This window comes from Rutilus rutilus (genome assembly GCF_951802725.1).
Source record: "Rutilus rutilus genome assembly, chromosome: 15".
Lineage (NCBI taxonomy): Eukaryota > Metazoa > Chordata > Actinopteri > Cypriniformes > Leuciscidae > Rutilus > Rutilus rutilus.
The window spans coordinates 12,753,242-12,776,140 of record NC_140220.1 but is presented as its reverse complement, the minus strand read 5'-3'; the positions used below and the strand labels follow the sequence as shown (position 1 = coordinate 12,776,140).

General features: G+C 38.7%; 1 protein-coding gene across 3 annotated transcripts in view; it reads right to left on the bottom strand.

The window, feature by feature from the left end:
• The window catches only part of hmcn1 (hemicentin 1), a 108,147-nt gene that overhangs the window by 65,483 nt on the left and 19,765 nt on the right, over window positions 1-22,899 (bottom strand). For all 3 annotated transcript variants that reach the window (XM_084432798.1, XM_084432800.1, XM_084432799.1), the window contains exons 4-17: window positions 22,729-22,851; window positions 21,713-21,884; window positions 21,503-21,609; window positions 19,305-19,425; window positions 16,556-16,819; window positions 16,289-16,433; window positions 15,604-15,725; window positions 10,890-11,159; window positions 5,463-5,604; window positions 5,252-5,379; window positions 4,935-5,048; window positions 4,673-4,831; window positions 2,182-2,376; window positions 1,680-1,775 (exon numbers count right to left, since the gene is read on the bottom strand). In XM_084432798.1, the coding sequence (XP_084288924.1) occupies window positions 1,680-1,775; window positions 2,182-2,376; window positions 4,673-4,831; window positions 4,935-5,048; window positions 5,252-5,379; window positions 5,463-5,604; window positions 10,890-11,159; window positions 15,604-15,725; window positions 16,289-16,433; window positions 16,556-16,819; window positions 19,305-19,425; window positions 21,503-21,609; window positions 21,713-21,884; window positions 22,729-22,851 (2,158 nt within the window). The remainder of the gene's footprint in view (window positions 1-1,679; window positions 1,776-2,181; window positions 2,377-4,672; window positions 4,832-4,934; window positions 5,049-5,251; window positions 5,380-5,462; window positions 5,605-10,889; window positions 11,160-15,603; window positions 15,726-16,288; window positions 16,434-16,555; window positions 16,820-19,304; window positions 19,426-21,502; window positions 21,610-21,712; window positions 21,885-22,728; window positions 22,852-22,899) is intronic.

Here is a 22,899-nt window from a genome sequence, read left to right as displayed (position 1 = left end):
CCAAATCAGCATATTAGAAGGATTTCAGAAGGATCATGTGACTGAAGACTGGAGTAAAAGCTGCTGAAAATAAATTACATTTTAAAATACATAAAAGCAGTTATTTGACATTTGTTTTACTGTATTTCTGATCAAATAAATGCAGCTTTAGTGAGCATAAGAGACTTCTTTCAACACATTAAAAAAATCCTACCAATCCCAAACTTTTCAACGGTAGTGTATATGAGAATGCTACAGATAGTTTCAATAGGGTAATTTCAAAAAGTTTACCCACTACACATACCACACTGATAATAATGAGCCATTACACCAAAACCTGAGGTATTATGCATCCTATGATTTATCCTCATGAAGAGCAAGAAGTTTTAAAAAAATAAACCTGATCATATTAAATGTGTATTTTACTAATTCAATCAGTCAAGAGTATGGTTAAGTCTCCACTGGAAACAGCGGCACTGAAAACTCAGTGGACTGGCCGCACCTCTGTTGTTTTGCTTGTTAAATTTCCATGGATACCTTGGAATACATATAGAGAGTGTCACAGGTTATTAGGGCTCAGCAGAGCAGAATTATGGGACGGCTGAGACACGCTGTGAGACCTCATTAGTGACCTTTAGCTTCAACTCGATGTTATGTTGTTTTTACAGGACCACAAAAATGCAGTCACTCCCTCACACACAGAGATACGCTTACACAAGAGACACTTCTGATCTCACATAGTGTTCTTCATCATTACAAAACCAACTGACCCTTGATGAAGTTTTGGTATGATACTTATCATTAGAAGCCTCCAGTCTTTTTATAAGTCACAGTGAAAACTGTATTGATCAAAAATGCCTTCTCTTGTAATATTCACATTAGGATTATTTATTAAACCTACTAAAGTTCACCAACATGTACTCCAATAATATATAAGAGCAGGGGGTCAGAATCTGACAAAATGTTATCATATGTTTTACTTTTTATGTTTCAATTTTTGCTAAAATCAGGCTTAAATTCAGCCCATATGATGAAATGATGTTCAAAATGCTGCTTTCTTCAAAAACCTTGGAATGAGCCATTTTCTTAGGTGCATGTAAATAAGGGCATTTTTATGCAGATGCCAGAAATGTACTGTGAGCCACTGCTGGGTTTCCAGTGCGTTGATCAAAGACAAAAGTATTAAAGGATGCCTGAATTCCTTTGATTCTCTATTGGCAAAGCTGACACATGCCCACTATACTCTCAAAAGCTCTGCTGCCACGCACATTTAAATACACTCCCATCTAACATCTACAATATAACTGAACAAAAGTAATCAAATAACCAAAGTATTCACATTGCAATGCAATTATGGATGTTTTAGTGTTCACATCTGGTGCAGTATAGCCCTCGCCACAGACAATGAATTTGAACTAAGTCTGGTGGTGGCCTTCTATTATTGCATCTTTTCTCTCTTAACCAGAAACACATGTACTCCTAAGCCATTTACTGTAAAATCAATTGGACCCAAACATCGCAAACTAAAGCTTATGAGCCTCAGGCCAAGAAAATGTGCATGTGACTAAGATAAAGGAAGTGCAAAACAATTAATATCCCACACCAGCCTCTTCCTTCAAGTGAGCTGCTGACAGAATGATCAGCATAAACATGAAACATAACTCCTCAGTCGTAACTGCAGCATATTTCAGATATCATACCGAGTCCAGTGACAGTGACTTTGGCCTTGGCCTGGATTTTGCCAAAGTGGTTTTGAGCTTCACACACATAAGTGGTCTCATCCTCTACCCAGAGGTCTAAAAGGCAAAGGATAGAGAATCATATGAACCTTTGCAATTTGTAAAATTCATTAAAACACTACTTGTATCTTCTTATAAATAATGAAAAGTAAATATTAAGAAATGCAACTAAATGCAACACACAAAATGTATATTTTCAGTTTAAAATCATCCAATGCTGAATTTCTCTGAAAATATTCTTTCTTCAGTCATCAATTTTATAAATAAATAAATATATACAAAAATAAATAATTAAATGAAAGAAAAAATATTAACAGTTTAAGTGCATCCAGTGCTGAATTTCTTAAAAAATTCCTTGTGTTAAATAAATTATATTATAATATAAAAATTAAGAATAATAGTAGTTATTTGTTGATAGAAACTCAGGTCAAGAGAGAGAGAAAAGGAAAAGAGAGGCACTGACTGGTGATGAAAAGGCCCCCATCAATTTTTTTTGTGACAGTACTGGGACCGCGGTGCTGAGAGAAGAGTGAGACATTGTCATCTCTTCTCCAGGAGAGCTGAGGTTCTGGGTGGCCTCTTGCATGACATGGCAAGGTGACGTTCGTGCCGATATCAGCAGACAGATCTGATGGTTTTTGTGTGAACTGAGGAGTAGCTGTGGAATACAGTGAAAAGATCGAAAGCTTTTAATAAAGAACAAAACAGTAGTCTGATTCATTTATATATACAGTAGGGGTCTTCAATAGACAGTTAAAAGATGTCAGCCATTAAAAAGGCGTCCCTTTGCCACGGACTTGAGACTAGCTTGGAATTTTCTTACTCAAACCACTGCCTGCTGCTGCTTCTGATTGCTTTTAGAGGGGAAAGCTGCCCATAACTCCTGGTCAAGAGTTAGCTTTCTCCGCAATAATAGCTTACTGGCGAAATAGATTTGCCAAACAATTTGGTGCGTTTCTGTGTTTGTGCTCTGAAAAGCATCAAAAGGTTTCTATTTACAACGTGTTTTGCAGCGTTGAGCAATGTAGCCAATCACAAACGTATCTGTTGACTTCTTGAACACAATGGCCAATCAGAGGTGTTTAAGTTAGAATCCACTCTGTTTTTGTCCAGTGGCAAAATAAAGTTCTGCACGTTGGCAAATCCTCTCATCATAACAAAAAAAAAGTGTAGGTTGTGTGGTGCCACATAACTAGATAATATATTTCAAGGAAATGTATCTACAGTGGGTACGGAAAGTATTCAGACCCCCTTAAATTGTTCACTCTTTGTTATATTGCAGCCATTTGCTAAAATCATTTAAGTTCTTTTTTTTTTTTCTCATTATTGTACACACAGCACCCCATATTGACAGAAAAACACAGAATTGTTGACATTTTTGCACATTTATTAAGAAAGAAAAACTGAAATATCACATGGTCCTAAGTATTCAGACCCTTTGCTGTGACACTCATTTAACTCAGGTGCTGTCCATTTCTTCTGATCATCCTTGAGATGGTTCTACACCTTCATTTGAGTCCAGCTGTGTTTGATTATACTGATTGGACTTGATTAGGAAAGCCACACACCTGTCTATATAAGACCTTACAGCTCACAGTGCATGTCAGAGCAAATGAGAATCATGAGGTCAAAGGAACTGCCTGAAAAGCTCAGAGACAGAATTGTGGCAAGGCACAGATCTGGCCAAGGTTACAAAAAAATGTCTGCTGCACTTAAGGTTCCTAAGAGCACAGTGGCCTCCATAATCCTTAAATGGAAGACGTTTGGGACGACCAGAACCCTTCCTAGAGCTGGCCGTCCGGCCAAACTGAGCTATCGGGGGAGAAGAGCCTTGGTGAGAGAGGTAAAGAAGAACCCAAAGATCACTGTGGCTGAGCTCCAGAGATACAGTCGGGAGATGGGAGAAAGTTGTAGTAAGTCAACCATAACTCGTGATAACATGACTCCAAGATGGTGATAAATAAGATAGAACTTTTTGGCCTTAATTCTAAGCGGTATGTGTAGAGAAAACCAGGCACTGCTCATCACCTGTCCAATACAGTCTCAACAGTGAAGCATGGTGGTGGCAGCATCATGCTGTGGGGGTGTTTTTCAGCTGCAGGGACAGGACGACTGGTTGCAATCGAGGGAAAGATGAATGCGGCCAAGTACAGGGATATCCTGGACGAAAACCTCCTCGAGAGTGCTCTGGACCTCAGACTGGGCCGAAGGTTCACCTTCCAACAAGACAATGACCCTAAGCACACAGCTAAAATAACGAAGGAGTGGCTTCACAACAACTCCATGACTGTTCTTGAATGGCCCAGCCAGAGCCCTGACTTAAACCCAATTGAGCATCTCTGGAGAGACCTGAAAATGGCTGTCCACCAACGTTTACCATCCAACCTGACAGAACTGGAGAGGATCTGCAAGGAGGAATGGCAGAGGATACCCAAATCCAGGTGTGAAAAACTTGTTGCATCTTTCCCAAAAAGACTCATGGCTGTATTAGATCAAAAGGGTGCTTCTACTAAATACTGAGCAAAGGGTCTGAATACTTAGGACCATGTGATATTTCAGTTTTTCTTTTTTAATAAATGTGCAAAAATGTCAACAATTCTGTGTTTTTCTGTCAATATGGGGTGCTGTGTGTACAATAATGAGGAAAAAAAAGAACTTAAATGATTTTAGCAAATGGCTGCAATATAACAAAGAGTGAAAAATTTAAGGGGGTCTGAATACTTTCCGTACCCACTGTAAATGTGTTTTATAAAGGGGTAGCACATCTCCTTAGCCTTACCCTGGAGTTGGTTCACCCTTCACCTATATGAGTTCAGCTAAATGTCTCAGTCAAACACAAGGTATATGACACTGTACGTCTTAAATGATTACTGGAATTGGTATGTAATTTAATCAGAGGATTTTGGAGGTGGGGGAACCCTAATTCGAATAAAGGGTTTGTAATATAGCCTTACATCCCACATCCAGCGTGATGTACCCCTGTGCAGATCCAGCTGAGTTCACTGCCACACATGTGTACTCTCCTGCATGTGTGTCCAGAGTCTGCTGAATGCTCAGAGTGCCGCGCTGAGGGTCCATACTTAAAACTGCAGATGGCTTCAGCTGCATGTCACCTGAAGATCAAACATACAGTACATTAGGGCTGACAGTGCCAAAACAGAAGGTGTGCATAAATGACAGTAGGATGTCCAGAGGTTTAGGAGGACATTAGCTGACCTTTGTACCACAGGATGTCAGGATGTGGAACTCCCGTGACCCTGCACTCCATAATGGTTGTTTGTCCTAGACCAATCAGCAGGTCAGAGTGAGGGACTGTCACCTGTGGAGACTCTACATAGGGGAAAAGATCACAGGAAACTTAATTAAAGACTAGAGTATAACTATAGGGTGGGACTGAATGAGTCAAATGTCTCACTTATTTAGAGTTGTGAGAAGTTTAGCAGTAAAAAAAAAAACAAATAACATTTTAGACCTTTGGTTTGGGATTTTTTGCTTTCATTTAGTGGTGTTACACAATTTATCTCTTTACTGACCGACGTAGCTGACAAAAGCAGTTTGAGTGTCAGTTCCTGCCACATTACTCGCCAAGCATCCGTATGTCCCAGCATCCTTTGGCCCCGTGTTCCTGATGACCAGTGTGCCATCAGTGGTCATTCTGTGCCTAGGTGAGTAAAGCACAACAAGCTAGGAACACTACAGCAAAGGCTAACAAATAGAGACAAAAGTAAGACTAGTATTGGTTACCTGCTGGAGCCCATAATGAACATATCATTGTGTATCCACACCACCATGGGTGAGGGGTAGCCTTTGGCCGAACACCTAATCCAAACTTCCTGACCGGTGCGGAATGTCTGGTTCCGAGGGTCAACCGTCACCACTGGTGGCTCTAGTATGAAAATGAGGTGATCATGATGTTTGATAACATAACCAAATGGACCAGCTGTTTCTCAGACAAGTTCTGCAAAATGAAACTTAGTTGCTTCTTGTACTTTTCAGGACACTTTCAAAGTGAAATGTCCAGTGAGCTAAACGCATGTTCAGTTTTATCCGAAACAGATAAATGTGAATCTGGCAATGTTTTGTCAAGTTGGTTGATGTATTTATCGTGGCAGTTCAGAAATGAAACGTCCGGCGGTAAGTGGCACTAAATGGCTAATGCTCTATCGCATTTAAAAATAACATACCACCTACACTAAACCCTACCTTAAACTTAACTGAAAAATGCCTTTGCTGAAGCAACCATGCCATTTTAGATTGCTTCAAGTCTTTGATCTCTTTTATTGTGAATCGTACTCGAGAGCTCTGCATCACAACTGTAATGCTGTATCAGGTAAGCCAGCGAACAAGTTTATTGATTTGAAAAGCTATACATATTGAGCTGGTTATGTGATGCAAACATCACAATGTATTGCTTTAGAAGTCATGAGCTTTGGTAAAAGTATTTTGAGGTCATAACACAATATTGTGCAAAGAACCGTGTGAAAATAAGTCTTTATTAATCATAATTTGTGTGAAAAGGAATAAAAGTTGTTAGTGTTTTATTGCCACTAGTTTTCATTTCAGCAGGAAACTGCAGTGAATTGTATATATAGATTCATTTTTGGAGTTTTGCAAAAAGGTAGGTAGAGGTGTGTTTTTTCAGTGAGCTTATGTTGGATAAAATGGTTCATAAAAAGACAGATACTTACCTGAGCCATATCTAAGGGCCAGAATACCCTAGTAACTGCATAGAAACACACTAAAATCCACTCACAACACCATAGAAACTGCTGGCAACACCTTATCAATACCACAAACAAACACAGCTCAAATTTACTAAAAGCAGTGGTTCTCAACCAGGGGGCCGGGGTTGACTAGGGGGCCTCAGCAAACTTCAAAGGGGGCCTAAAGATGATATTATATTATATTATATAGAATAATATTTTTAAAAAGTGCATTTTTTATTGTTTTTATTGTCTTTAAAGAATCAGGATTCCCACCGTCTTAGAAAACCTGGATTTAGGAAAGATTTAGGATTGAGGAAACCTTATTTTAACCAGATTTTAAACCAGAAAAAGTCATGCAAGTTATTAAAATTGTAATTGGGGGGTTCTTGGACTGAAAAAGATTGATCACTGTACTAAAGTAAATTTATTATCAATCTGTCAGGTAATATTTGACCTATCAAACAGTTGGATGAGATTTACAGACATTTAGAAAATATTTAGAAAAATAATTACATTCACCAACAAATATATAGCCATTAGTACAATCTTAACTCCAGTGTGTGTGTTTGTAAAGAACATAACTGTATCCAAGTAATGTTCCCATGTGGTCTCCACAATACCCTTTTAAAAATGTCCTGCTTTACACCCATGATATGATTCTGAAGCCAGCCAAACATATTTCACAGCAATTCTCCTATCAAGTCTTCTTTTTTACAGAAACACTAAAGTGGGATTATTGGTTCCAGATTCTCTGAGCTGCTGAAGCAGAGGCATGCTCTTGATCAATTCATGATGTGCAGCCCCTGCTGAATGAGAGTGTTTTCTCACTGCTGAAGCCAATCTGATGCATGTCTCTACTGTTCTCTGACCTCCAGTCTCTGCCTGTCCCATATGCCAACAGAGCAGGATGTGACATCATTGGCAGAGACAGGAAATACACATCATAGCTCTGTTTCAAAACCTAGTGATCTGCCTATATAGGCAGCTAACTAGCTAACAGAAATGAAACAGTGTGAAATGAAATAAGTGAAATGGAACTGAAATGGAACCACATAAGTGATTTTATTTAGAACGCTCTACATAGACATCTACTCTGCGTCTCATTCAATAGCGCTGGGGAGACTCGACTTATAACTGATTTCAATAGAGTTTGGCGTTAGCATGTTGCTAAGAAAATGCTGCAATATGGCAACAAGCATAAAAAAACATAGCACATTTTTTTTACAAGACACTTTCAAAAACAAAAAAATCTTACTAACCACAAACTTTTGAAAGGTATAGGCTAACCCTGACCCAAAATATTGATAAAAATAGTTTATCTCTTTCTCTCACCTTGTCTTCTACTTTGGATTGGACCTTTGGTCTTCTACCTACTGACCTTGACACAGTGCAGTCTGGTATTGTCTTCTCTGTGAAGAATACACGCAATGCTGCCTTAGAATATCAGGTATCTTAGCTATAATGAGATATTTTAGGGGGTGTTTACACAAAAAACTGACAATTTTTATGTTTTGCAAATTCATTTTCACACAAATGAGTTTTGGGGGCCTGAAAACACAAACTTTTGAAAACGGGTTTCAAAATGCAAGTTTTTGAGAACAATACCATTATCGCCTGTAAACTACAAGAATGCGAATTTGTGAAAATGGTGACGTCATGCGCATGAGTATTATGTGTTCAGTCTATAAGCATGTAGTGTTTCTTTACAAAGTGACATCGCCAACTACTTGCCTAGCATGCATAATACAGTGTTTTTAGTCATTTTCATGGATCCGTGTGAACGGGGATCGTTTTGACAATGTTATCGTCTGTATGCTAAACTTTTCAAAAACGTAAAGGGAAACCGTTTCCGTTTTTTAGTACATGGTTGTCGTGTAAACGTGCCCTTAGTATGCAGAATAAGTTGGCTACCTTTCGGAACAGGATAAAACGCTGCTTCTGTAGGCAGATCACAAGGTTTTTGGAACAGAGCAAACCACAACAAGTCAGTAATATGGCTAACATTACACAATATTGTAACAGAGATTTACAGGTCTTCTACTGTATTTCAAATGGAAAGCTTGACAGGGATGAGTGATGTAATTTCCAGAACCCCACTTTGTCATGATTAAAGTGGACCCAAAACGAGACCTGGCAGACAAAATGAGTCTATTGTGCAAGGGAGAGCCATTGTGTGTTGCATGCTCAGGCAGTCAAAGCATTGCCGTTGAGAGGTCACTTTGTGTCTAGTAGTAAAGCTGTAATTATCCCAAGTCTTAGTCACTAAATTGTACTCTAATAGACTTGGTCTGCCTAAAGGCCAAATTTTAACAACTCACTGACGCTAAGCATCACAAACACCTCATCATCTACGCTTTTTTGCCTGAGGCTACTGTAATTCAAACAGTTACTATGTTTCTGTAAATTGAATGTCTACTGTATGCAGATTAAAACACATTTTTACTATGAAAATCCTGTGGCAGCAAGGTCTATCTGGACACTTAAAATACACTTAAGTACAGTGTAACTGCAGTAAATATCAAAATATTTGTTTAGACATTAACACATATTTACTGCAAAATGTTCAAACTGTAACTTCATACTTCATGGCAATGTAAATAGCAAAAGTAGTTGAATACCCAATATTAAATGGCTAAATATTCTTTGGGTCTCTGGACCCTCTAAACACAGACATTGACTGGGACTGGGGTTGTAAACGGTGTGTGTGGACAGTACAGGTCAAAGTAATGTTGGATTAGGGCAGATGACTCTGTGGACTGGCCAGGTATCACTATGTCAGCAGTCCCACTTCAAAGGGCCCCTAATGACTAGGACAGCACAGGAATTCCAGCAGGTGGTGATTACACACACACACACACACACACACACACACACACACACAGACACACACACGCACGGTGTCAGTCCAACAGTGACAGCTGTTTAAAAAGCCAAAGACTGACACACAAAAAAACTACGAAGTGGCTTAAAATGTAGCAGCAGAACAAAAATAGAGGGTAAGGGAAAAGTAAGCAGAGACTGATAGACAGGGACAAGCAGGCAGAGAGAAACTATTATTTCTATTTAATTTAAATGTAATTAAATTATTGTTTTAAAATGGTATGTATATGTATGTGTATTCCATGTAACAAATGATTTGGCCAAGCAAAGCATTTTTTTACTATGTAAATAAAGCTTCTTGATGAATTTCGAGAGATAAAGACAAAAAATTATACTGAGGCAGAAAAAAAAAACGAGAGAGAGACAGACAGAGAGAGAGAGAGAGGGCAGAAACCGAGACAGAGCCAAAGAGAATTAAAGTGTGATGCAGGGAAAACCCGTTCCTCAGGTCTTGGGAAAGAATGTTGTGGAAAACTAAGAGACTCATCACTCAACAATGAGGTAAAATTATACAGTTAATGTCACTCCCGCTCTCCTGCTAATAAAACTCAAACCCGGCCCTCAGGGGCTTGACACATTTAATCTTCATAAAAGACAATCTAAAGTCACATCTATCCATCAATATTACCTCCAAACCACATACTTTCAAATCAAAACAGCTTATTTTAAATTCATTACAACAGAGAATGACTAATAAAAAATTGCCTCAGTATGAGAAACAGAAAACAAGCCTTGATTCTGTAAGCAATATGCAACACTTAGGTCAGTGAGGTCACATAATTAATAATCTCTGAAGCTGAAGCGAACTAAGTCTTTTATCCCACTTATCTTTGGTTGGGTGTTATGAGCAATTTCTTAGGAGCCATTCAGAGAGAACAGTGAACACAAATGTAAAAAATGTTTAGTATTTAGAACGCTGTCATGTGTGAGATGCTGCAAAAGACGCGAGGTGAGCGCAACAGTCAAACTTATCTGTCTACAGTATGCTTACACAGAAAAACAAAGGAAAAGCAGTACAGTGGAATGCAAAAACACGTTCTCTGTGAACGACCAATTAAACTTCAGTCCAGGTCTGTTAAAAAGCCCATTTCTCTTTTCATTTGTGATCTCATTTGTAATTTTTCTTTTGTACGAAAGGTTATTTTACCCAGTGAGAGAAAGCAAAGTGATCTGCCAGCGTTGTATACTGTCAGAGGAAGTCTTGTTAATTCTGTGTAAGAAAGGGGCGCAGAGCCTGTTTCAATGGAAACTGCAGGATTGCAAACAGTGAGCAAGCCTAGCATAAATCACTTTCACAAGTGCTATAAAATATTGCAGTGAAATACTACAGAAAGGATGCAGTGAAAACAGATCTTGTGTTAGAGAGAAGCGGGAGAGTGAACTGCCAAAAGCCCAGTGGGAATTGCTTTTTCTCTGCATGTATTAAAATAATAACTTGAATTGAAGTAAAATGAGCAAAAAGTTCATTATATGGTTGCATTGGCAGAACGAATATGCAAGAAGTAAGCTGCTCTCAACAGTAAAACTGTTGTAATGATCAATCTTTTGTAGCGTATTGCTTTTTCAAAAACACAAACACACTTACCTTGCACATTGAGGTACACACGAGAAGCGGAGACTCCACCCTCGTTGGCTGCGATGCAGGTGTACCAGCCGACATCATCAGGAGTGACTCGCTGGATTTCCAAGGACAGGTTGGCGGTGACATGTATGCGATGGTCCAATTTTGCATCCACGTCCCCTCTCTGCCAAGTCAGGTTAAAGTGCACCGTGCTGGTGACCAGGCATGTCAGAACGACATTTGCACCAGGATACGCTGTCACGTTGGAGGGCACTGTGATAGCAGGAGGAGGCTCTGCACAGACACAATGAGTCAAGGAAATGTGATTATCAATCTCTTTATCCTGGAGCAATTGAATTCAACAGCCTAATTTGAATCCATTCACATTCACTAATTATTTTCCAGACCTCTCTGAGTTCTCATAAGGTCTTTGGATGTCTGTGAACTCTGCTGATCTGACAGTTTGTGCAATGAGTCTGAAATGTGAAGGGGAAACGGGGAGGGTGTTGACAGATGTGTGGATTAGGGCATAAGTGGGGAATTTATACAGGAAGACACATACATTTCATAAGGGAGGTTTTCTCTGTCACTCCTGCTAATCGTGTCACTGACCCAGCGACAGCACAGTCGGGGGAAACAGCTCAGAAAATGGGACAGGGAAAAGGAGACATGTCTGTCTTGATAAACTTTTGGTCAACAATGAACCTATAAGAAAAACGTGACTTCTAGGTGATCATTCCAGCTGAAGGGGAATGTCAGATTCCCAGATTCCACGGTAACCCTGGGTGTTATTAAGGCTGTATCTCACCATAAAGCCAAGACAGCAGAGAGGAGCTGGAAGACAGGAAGTGAGGCTATTTGTGCAAGGAGTTTGTATAAGCACTGTCGGGGACAGTGTGGTGTCAGGTTTCCAACAACGCCACAATGCCATGAGGATACAGTCCTGTTTATTTTTGCAGTCCTTGTGAGAAAGCCCTAACCACGCCCCCTGAGTCGTTGGTGTTGTGCAGGGCTCGGCCAGGTGTGGACATGCAAAATCGGCACCTGAGTTGCAAATCAGGCCGGCTGGTCTGTTATCCAACAATGTATATGTTTTTTATCAGTGCGTAGATGATTACGGGTGAGTTTTCGTTTATATTTTTGCCTTTGTTATTGGTATTGTTGTTCTGGGTGTCGAGATTTGCTCGTGGGGTGAGCTCATTTTTAAAGGAGAACTCGGTAACTCTAGCGAACTCTAGTCACTTCTTCGCTGATTTTCCCTTTTGTTGTCGCATGTTTTCCCCACGAGCTCCCCCTACAGCTGTGGGGCGTATATTTCACAACACGGTGGTAAAAAACTCACTTGCGGCGGCCTCCTCCCCCTCTCTACCGCTGCTCATGTGCGTTTGTTTTGATCAGAGCAAGCCAACTGTATCACGTGGAGCTATGTCTACCGAGGTGGGTAATCTGGTAATACATCATACATGCGTGTGTGTTTATGTCGAATTGCCGTAAAGCAATTTGTGTTTCGCGCTCGTTCTCGTTCTAGTTCTCGCTTCTCACGAGACTTCCAATTTCTATCTTGCCGGGACGGTAGTGCCCAAGTTGCAAGGTTGGTTTTCCGCCTGGGAACGCTGGGGGAGCGGGGAAAGTCACCAATATCACCAGAACAGGTTGTTTAACCATCCAAATGATTTCTAGACAGTTTCATTAAGTTAAAAAAGTTACCAAGTTCTCCTTTAAACTGCGTCACAAAGTGAAACAAACCGTCGTCATAGACTTTGAGCACGAAAATGATTGTAGATATATTCGATTACAAGATATTATATTCACATCTTATTTACAGATCACCCGGTCTGTTCAATATTGTTTGAATATGTTGAATTTGATGACATTGTATGTTTGCTGTTGTAATATTGATCATACAATCTGCTTGTCATTGTTTACGTTATTATTTTATTAATATAATCAGCATGCAGTTAACCCATGTATGTTAATTTATATATTACTTAAAGGTATAGCGGAGGATTTTCCCGAATTTTAGAAAAAGAACCACCCTCAACACTTTTTGAAAAAATGCACATGCGCAACACTCTACCTGCTCCCGAAAGGGAACGCCTATTAAACGTGTGCACGAGAGAGCATGCACGAGCTAATCATAGCTTACATTAACTTTTACTAGCAGTGATTTTAAATGGATTTCTCCAAATAGCATGCCAAACTTTACCTGTCAAGTAGAAACTTCGCGACTGAGGCATCAGTGGGAAGCTCAACCTGTGTTTTGAGCGCACGCCATCGTGTGAATCGTGTGCATGAGCACGTACGACGGCCTTACGTAAACATATCACCAGAATGATTGACACTTAGGAGGACCAATAGTCTTGATGATCCACCCGGAAAAAGAAAATCCTCCGCTATACCTTTTACTGAATCTTTGTATCCTTTACTTATAACTGTTTTTTTTGTGTTTATTCTGTTTATTATAGACCACATACACATACATTTGTGAATCAACGTATACAAATTCCCTTTGAATAAATAAATTGAACCGGATTCCCTCTAGTGTTTCTCTTACCGGAAACACACACACCACCATCTTGACTGCATTAATCCTGAACCCCTGAGCGTCCCATACGCGTCAATACAAGAGAAATATTTCAATTACACATATTACAAATGTTCATATTACACACTGGTTTTGTGTTGAACAAGGACTATACGAGCAGTCCTTGTTCAACACAAAACCAGTGTGTAATATGAACATTTGTAATATGTGTAATTGAAATATTTCTCTTGTATTGAAATGAACAGTAATATAAATCTAATCTGTCTTCCAAGTACAAAATCTGATTGCAATGATACGAGGACATTAGCAGTGTCTCAAAAAATCTAGTGAGCTATCTACCTAAACAGATTTTTTGAAATTCATGAAATTCAGTCTGATATTCAAATACGATTTGTCTGAAAAAATGGCAGATAAGCTGAATGAAAATGAAAATTCACTTTCTGACAGTAGGTGACACTTATGAGAAAACAGAAATATTTTTGTGTTACTCCGGTACACAAAGCACTATACAAGAGTCGCATTTGCATGCGTCTAATAGTCCCAAAAATGCTGTCTAGGTAAAAAAGGATTATATACTGTAAACAGACATGAATTTAGACTTGTTAGGAGTTTAAATGTATATTAATCTTTACTGCTAGAGTGCAAATAACTTTTATCAAAAAGAATTAAAGCTACTTGTGTAATTTTTGTGCATCATAAAACTGTATTGTAAAAATAATTTCTTGAACACATAACCACTCACTCGCATGCATGAGATTGTTCATGGGCAACACATGTGTTGCACAGAGCATGAAGTAAACCAAAGATTATAATGGGCCATTTCATCTGAGGAATCCAGTGCTCTCTCCGCTTTGGGTGAAATGAGGGCAGATTTTTGGACGCTTAAATCTGAGTGGAACACATTGGGATTCTGGCTGGGTGAATTGAACTCACACACATGTAAGGTAAGTGGACTCATGAGAAAATATGAGAGAGAGAGCTTCTAGGCATGTCAGATGTGGGACATCTCAATAATTTGCCTCATATGTATTCCTCATATGTTATCTATTACGCAGCAGTGTATAAGGTTGAAATGCCTGACCGTTCAGTCATGCACAGAGTTTAGCAAAGGCAGCATGCTTCAGTGCTCTCCTAATGGTGGGCATCTCCCTGAATCTTTGCAAACATTGAATGATTCATGTTCAACTTTGTTATAGTGTATACCTCATCATGTCTGTTAAAGGTACAATATGTAAGAATTTGTATCAAAATATCCAAAAACCACTTGCGCAGTGTTATATATTTCTTTCAATTATGTACTTACACTATCCTAAATGTTTCCAAGAATTTGTAAATTCAGAGAAATTCACAATTTTAAATAGTGCCCGTCTCTTGTCACTTGTCGCCTGTCAATGACGTAATATCCGCGTTATCCCTGGTTTCTGCTTGTACTGCTATAGTAACCATGGCGACAGATGTGGACAACTACGTAACGTCTAGCGGCCCTGCTAGCGGCACGCTCACACTGTTGTTGTTTCGTTCAAACATTATGGACCATAGCAAGCAGACTCTGGGACAAAAGGAGAACTAAAACGAGAATCAATATCGTCGTGCCGTTTTCGAGATGCCGAGAGCTCCACGTCCGCGACTAACTTCGACTTGACAGAGACGCCGCTCTTGCATGTACTTTATTAGACAGGTGAGCAAATGTTATTCTAATTTTGATCTAGCTTACTGCTAGTCTCATATAGCCAACAAACTAACACAAACTAAAACAGCGCTGCGTTACCTCACAAGTTTAATTCGTCAAATAAACTGACCAGTTTGAGTAGTAATTCAGCAATTGCGGGTAGTTCGGTAGAATGAAATGTCCTCATTCCTTAATATCCGCGGGACTCGCATGTGACGCTGATATCTGTCTTTCATTAGCAATCACGCCTTGCTTCATACCACAGTCATGTTAAAAAACATTAATGTTTTCACTCATCCACAAACATTATTAGACCCATCAGCATGACGGCAAGTTCCATGATTCAGCTTATCACTGCATCATCAATCTACGCCTTTGTTATTGTAAGAGGTTAGCGACCCCTAGCGGTGAAAAAAAAAAGAAGGCATATTGTAGCTTTAATGTTACTGATAATAACAGGCTATAATTATTATATATAATTATTATATTATTATATAGTTAAAAATGAAAGGTGACATTCTAACCAGAAACATCAAGGAAGGTTTGAGCCCGTCCTGTTCCGGCACTGCTGATGGCGATGCACTCATAAAAGCCCTCGTCCTTCAAGGACACCTGAGCGATTTCCCATGATGCATTAGCAGACTCCCTAAAAAGATAATGAAAATGTAAAGCCATATAAAATAAATCCCTTCCCAAATAAACACCCAAAGACACAAACTACAAAGATTTAAATGATTAGACTATCAGCACTGGGCCCTCGAACACAGGATTAAAAGAGCCTGCTAAGTGACCTAGTAACCAAGTAACTACAAAGTTCACTGGCACTTCAACACTATCATTTGAAGCCATTTTCTACACTTATGTAGCATTTTTTCCACTTATAATGTTAGTCAAGGTTTCTTCCTATAAAAAAAACAGTATTCATTTAGATTTGAAGGATCATGTGGCACTGAATAATTGGAGTAATGGCTGCTTAAAATTCAGCTTTGCCATTACATGAATGAATTATAGTTTAAAATGTATTAAGATAGAAAACATATTTTAAATTGTAATAATATGTCATATGTTTTTTTTTACTGTATTTTTGCATAAGAGACTTCTTTCAAAAACATTTTTTAAAAATTTACCAAATCTAAACTTTTGAACAGTAGAGCATGTCACTTCGCACAACATTGTCAACTACCCATCTGTACCATTAATTAGCATTACCTGAAAAGTTGATCCACACCTACGCGTAGTCCCTCTCTAGAGAAACGCAAGGTATAGGGGATCAGGCTATCCACAGAACACGTAATAGCCCCCTTCTGCAGGTAGTAACCCGGAGTGTGAGTGGGCATGCTAACTTTGGGCACATCTAAAAAAAATATGAAGAAAAAAAAAAACACTAGTAACACAGGCAGTAAAATATAGGAAAAACTACCAATATGATACTTAGATTGAATATCTTGTGGTGGTATCCATCTACACAAATCTGACCTGGCACAATACTGGAGTAGGAGACACTGGACACTCTCTGAAAGAGGAAGCCATCACTGTCATAGCCAGTGACTCGCAGAAAAAAGGCCTCTTTGGGCGGAACAAATTCTGTGATGTTCCAAATACCATAAGGGCGTCGCTCAGGGAAGTAGCGAATGGGAAGCGTCTTCATTACATCACCAGTGATCCTCAAGAGTTCCAGGCGGTCAGCACGAGCAGGAAGGGAAAGACCAGTGGTGTTTAGCAGGATGAAGGTAGGGATTCCTTTGAGTGTGTGTGAAAGAGTACAGAGGTTAGAAAGGTTAACCAAAACATGTTTTAAATGCTCAAGTACACAGCCACTATGTTGACCTCATAAATTTGACAGCGTGTGTGGTCTAGGGGTGGGCGGTACACCGGTGTCATAGTCATCACCGGTGTGACATTGCGCCACGACATGGATTTTCTAATACCGTCAATACCGTAATAAATCAATTATGTTCCTTGAACGGCTGCATTTACATTAGGGCTGTAGTCAACCAAAGAAATGCTTAGTCGACCAAAGTCCTGTCCTGCACAACGATTAGTCGACTAAAAAAAATAAAAATAAAAAATAAAAATAAAAAAAAGACGCGATGTTTTGCATTTTGATTGAACATTTATTAAACAATTGTCAGAGCATTTATAAAACAACAACGGAAAAACGTTTTTGTTTTATTGACACCTGGGATCCCCCGCGAAACGGTTCTCATTCGCGCTTGAATAAGGCCGGCGACACACTGGCTGCTGGCGTGAGAGTCTCAGCTGCGTTGGGTGTCTGTTTTTATTTCGGCTCCCATGTTAAAAGGTTGGAGTTTGCACACTGCCTGCGTGAGACACGCGTCTGAAAACGCGTGCATGCTAGAAATAGAACCGACGCCTGAGTGTTCCTGCAACAAGAGTGTTCTCTGGCTAGATAGCAGAACAGCGGAGTTTGTATGAACCGAAGTGCATGCCTGAGCTTGTATTGCTGCTGTTGCTTTGACATTGTGGAAAATAGAATAAACAAAATGTATTAGACTTTTTACCCGTTATTATCAATCTAAATTAATCTCGTTTTTAATTTAGGCAAACTTAATTTAGTTTTTCTTTATTTAAATTCCGTTTTTTCTTTATTTAAATTTCGTTTTTCTTTATTTAAATTTTGTTTTTTCTTTATTTAAATTTCGTTTTTCTTTATTTAAATTCCGTTTTTCTTTATTTAAATTTCATTTTTTCTGTATTTAAATTTCGTTTTTTTCTTTATTTAAATTTCGTTTTTCTTTATTTAAATTTAGTTTTTTCTTTATTTAAATTTAGTTTTTCTTTAGGCCTATTTAAATTTCGTTTTTCTTTATTTAAATTTCGTTTTTCTTTATTTAAATTTCATTTTTTCTGTATTTAAATTTAGTTTTTTTCTTTATTTAAATTTCGTTTTTCTTTATTTAAATTTCGTTTTTCTTTATTTAAATCTACCCTTTACTGTGTCAGTAATTTGTTAGTCAGAAAAATATTAGACTACCTTAAAAGTATTGCTTAATTAACAGACTGTGTGCGTTTTATATCACTAGTGCAGTGTCCGTTCTCGGAGAATATAGCCGCCCTGCTCGCGTGAGGTGCGCCGCTTCCCGCTCGCGCTGTTCTGTAGTTTACTATTAATTCTGAACGTGTCGCGTCTCGCGTGTCTGTCTATATTGCACCAAATGCGACACTGCACTCCCTTGTGAAGTCGATTGGATGAACGGTTCTCGAAATAATCAAAATGCAAACGGACAGACAGACACATAGAGATTACTACCTATATTCCTTACTGAGCACGAAGCAGCAGTGCAGCCAGCCACAGGTGCGGTTCCCGAGTGTTCTACGTGGTGCGCTAAACTGTGGCGCTGTTACAAAATAGCCTAAATTAAAGCATTTAAAGTTGTGGATAAAACATAGGCTAATTATATTTAGAATACAGTAATATATAACTGCTTATAAAGGAATAAATATCAAGGAGTAAATCAATGAAAATTTCTTTATTGGTGAAAAAAAAAAATAATAATTATGCGACTGGTCGACCATTGAGAATGTCAGTCGACCAAGACGGCATCGACCGATTAGTCGACTAAACGACTAAAGTTGACAGCCCTACAGGACAGGCTACTCCTCCCAAAATGTACCAAAAAAAAGTTATACCGTGATATTATACTGTCACCGTTCAAAAGATGAAAAATACCGTGATATTAATTTTAGGTCATATCGCCCACCCCTAGTGTGGTCCAAACAGATTTTGTTTTTAAGAAATCAATACTCTATATACAGCAAGGAGGACGATCAAAAGTGACAGTAAAGACTTTTATAATGATACAAAAATTTCTATTTCTAATAAAAAAATATATATATAAAAAAAAAGAATCCTGACAAAAATGTCATAATAGTTTATGAAACCAAAAGAATTATAAGAACAACTGTTTTCAACATTGATAATAATAAGAAATATTTCTTGAGCACAAAATTAGCATTTCTGAAGAATTATGTGACACTGAAGACTTGAGGAATGACTGTTGACATTTTTTTATTTAAAACATTAAAATAGAAAACTCATTTAAACTGTAATAATATTTCACAATATCACTTATTTACTGTATTTGTGATCAAATAAATACAGCCTTGGTGAGCCAAAAGAGTTCTTTCACAAACATTAAAAAAACTCATAAAAAACTGGTCAAACACTTTTAACTAACCTTTAAATAACCTTTAAATAACTCACCTTGGACTGGCCTGCTGGATGTCATTTTGAAGTCCAACGTTTGTTTTCGGGAAAAGCCTGCTCGGAAATCGATGGTGCTGAGGCCTGATATACGGACTGAGTGTCTGCCCTCACTGGACGTCTGAGGTCAAATTGACAACACCACAAAGAAATAAACAAATAGAAAAAGTTATTTGTATTCGTTAAGATAACAGCATTCAATTGTAATGACATAATTTGTTTTTCATATGGAAGAAGCACAACAGAACTAATTTATGTTGACAGTCGGCTCAAGATCCACAGATACAGCACGCTTAAAAATGACTCTCTTTCTTTCTTCACTTTTGGCAGATGGAGCAGTCCGAGTCATTTAAACATGATCCCTGCTGTTCCGTGCTGCCCTTTATGACTGTGTGGTGCTAAGGGTCTGGCGTACGCTTGATGTTGTCTGCAGCTCACTGCTCCAGGGCGAGCCATGGCAACCCATCCTCTGCTTGCATTCTTTTGAAATTACAACCATCCTAAAGAATTACCATGGGCCATGAAGCACTGCATGACATGACGCCAAGAATGATGAGAAGAAGATCCTGAAAGATTCCTCTGAGAGATGTGGAGGAGAGAGAAGGAAAGACATGGGATATGGGGATAAAGGGGCATTCAAGAGATTCAAGGGAAGGCCTTCGCAGAGCAATTTACAGAAGATTAAGATTAAATTATATCCATCCATCCTGTTTTTAAAGCCTGCCTTGAATTAGTCCTGCCAAGTGATATTCTGGCCAAACATTTACTAATCCACCTAAAACAACCCTGAGGCAGCCGCAGAACACCCCGTCAGACGCCACCAAAACATGGAAACACTCAGAGATGGTGGTCACAATCTGCATGCTTTCTGACAAACATTGACATTATTTAAACACATTAATTAAAGTTGTTCTGGGGGAAATAAATACAAGAAGGGATTTTTCCATTTCAGCTCATGTTTTTGTGAGAGATAGGCTGTCTGATCATTTATGTTTATAAATACACTGAAGGTCAGGAGAGTATTAAAAGTGATCACGTTAATGATACAAAAGCTTTAATAAAGACAGAAAGATGGAGAATATATTGAAAAGAGAAGCATGAGGGGATCTTTGGCCATTGTTTTTTATTTTATTATATCAACATGCAACAGAACAATTTAAATAGCCAAAGTATAAATACACGTCATACTCAGGTGACAAGTGGTAACAAACATAACCTCCTCTGAACATAGAAATGCCTTTTCCGGGAATTATGTAAGGGACTAAAATTCTCTTTAACTTTCAGTAAACCCATTAAAGTTACCGTCCATATAAAAAATACTTTTTGCATTACATACAGGATTGCAAATTGTTTTTGTGTATTTTTTTTTATCAAATGAACGCAGCAGCTTTAAAAAAAAATCTTACTGACCTCAAACTTTTGAATGGTAATGGAATGTGTAAACTACATACATTTTCACACTCCATTTTATCTGAGCATAGCTGAACCAAACCTGTTTGTCACAGGAGATGTTCTAAGATCATGGTCTAAGATATGATCTCTCACAGATCATGGTCTAAGAGAGCCAATTTCAGCACACATACTATTTACACGACTTGTGAAGGGAGGGAGGAGAAGAGGTCGTGCGGAAGAAGAAAATAAACTAACAGATACAGTATAGGGTGGACTCTGCACGGATCATGCCAGACGAAGATCTCAGCCCTCTCTTCAGCGCTAAAGTAAATTGAGGATGACATGGTCTCTCTTTACATTTCTCTGCACATAAATCATCAAGCTCTCCAAATTTAAAGAACAGCCATCCTGCAGATCAAGTAGGCTTTGAGATGTTCCCTTATGTGTACACGAGCCACAGGGCACAAATCAATCAGGCAAAAATGTTGTCGTTTCATTTAACTGGCCCTTTGGGACTTTGTGTACCCTAAAGCAACCCACTACCCAGTGGGCTAATCAAAGGCCCATACAACAGATTCCACAACATGTGTAGAGCAACGACATAAATGACTTCACCACACAACCTTGGCCTTCAGTACCAATCTATCAATCTGCAATCTGTTCTTATTCTGAGGAGATAAAACAGACTAAAGCAATAACTTTACCTTTCTGGAAAGCCACCAGTTACAGTTAAATCATCTACAATGACACAAAAGACCTGTCAAATGTGTATGTGCATCTTAGTCTGCGATAAAACAGTTCATCACCTTTATGGTCCACATTCCTGGCGCTGGGTCTTTCAGGTTGAGGACTTTGGCAGAGTTTGGGATGTGAAGGAGCTCGGACAGACCTTCCTTCATCCCGATAAGTTTTCCTAGGACCACAAGAGGTTCATGCTTCAGTTCTTCTTCACTCTACACTATCTGTTGGTTCTGGGAAGGCTCTAAACAGACAGAGGACAAAGATGTTCTCCTTACCCTGAGAATTTCGGATTTCGATGTTCGGTGCAGGGCCGCTTAAGGCAACAGTCACTTCCTTCAGGCTAGGGTCAAAGGGGATCCGCCAGGTGTTAGCAAGCCCGTTTTGGTGATCAGTCGAGAGCAAGTGAACCTTAGAGGACTGCACTGCCTCCTCTACCCATTTCAACACCTGCAGTGAAAATATTTTTGAGAAATTAGTAAGTTTGTATGGTTTGATGACGTTTATAGATGGCTTATAACTTCGATGTTTCTATGATTATTGGGCAGGGTTCTGGATCTATGGAAAAAGGACAGAAACAAGGACCACTTACTGTAACAGGAGGTCTGTACATCAGATCATTTTTATATGTATATAATATAGATTTTTTAATCATTATAAATATATATATACAGATTTGGATCAAATTGAGGGTGGGTAAATGTTAACTATCCATTTAAGCACAGAGACATTGAACAAATCTATAGCAAAGGGCTAGGATTTTAGAGATTTTAAAATGACAGTACATTTTGAGAAGCAGTGCTTTTGGAACTATAACACCAAATAAAGTATTTTATGTCTTCTCAAATATTTCAGTTTGTGTTTGATCAAAACTCTGGAGGATCACCATCTTGACCGCATAAGAGGATTGATAGGAATTTTTTGGAACGTCAAAAAAATAAATCCTTGGTTTCGAGAGAACTATAAAACAGTATCCTGGACTTATGTTCATGTTACCATGCTCAAATTAAGTAAAGCCTTCATCCATGAGCATACTGTATCACTGGACCTCAAGCACCTCTATTATCTTTTCTAATCTTTCTAATCATTTGTTCAATCTGTCATCTTAAGGTTATCGTCAAATACTGTAGTATAGTGAATAAAAATCTGGCCTGGAAACCAAACCAGAATATTAAGAGATTTCATTATTACTCCTAGGAAATATACAATAGCAGCAGTGTGCTATTCACTGAAACACAAAGACACAGCAAATTGACATTCTTTGGGTAAATCAAACAAGCCCAAGCAGTCTTACCTCATTGACTTGTTTCTTGTCGAGATGGAATACCTGTCCTGAGCTGGTCGAGGCGATCTCCTCATACACCTTATAGCCGATATGCGATCGGTCATCACAGTCACCGGTCAACACAAACACCACCTGCCCACATACATACACACTGATCATTTAGCAAAGTGACTTACAAAT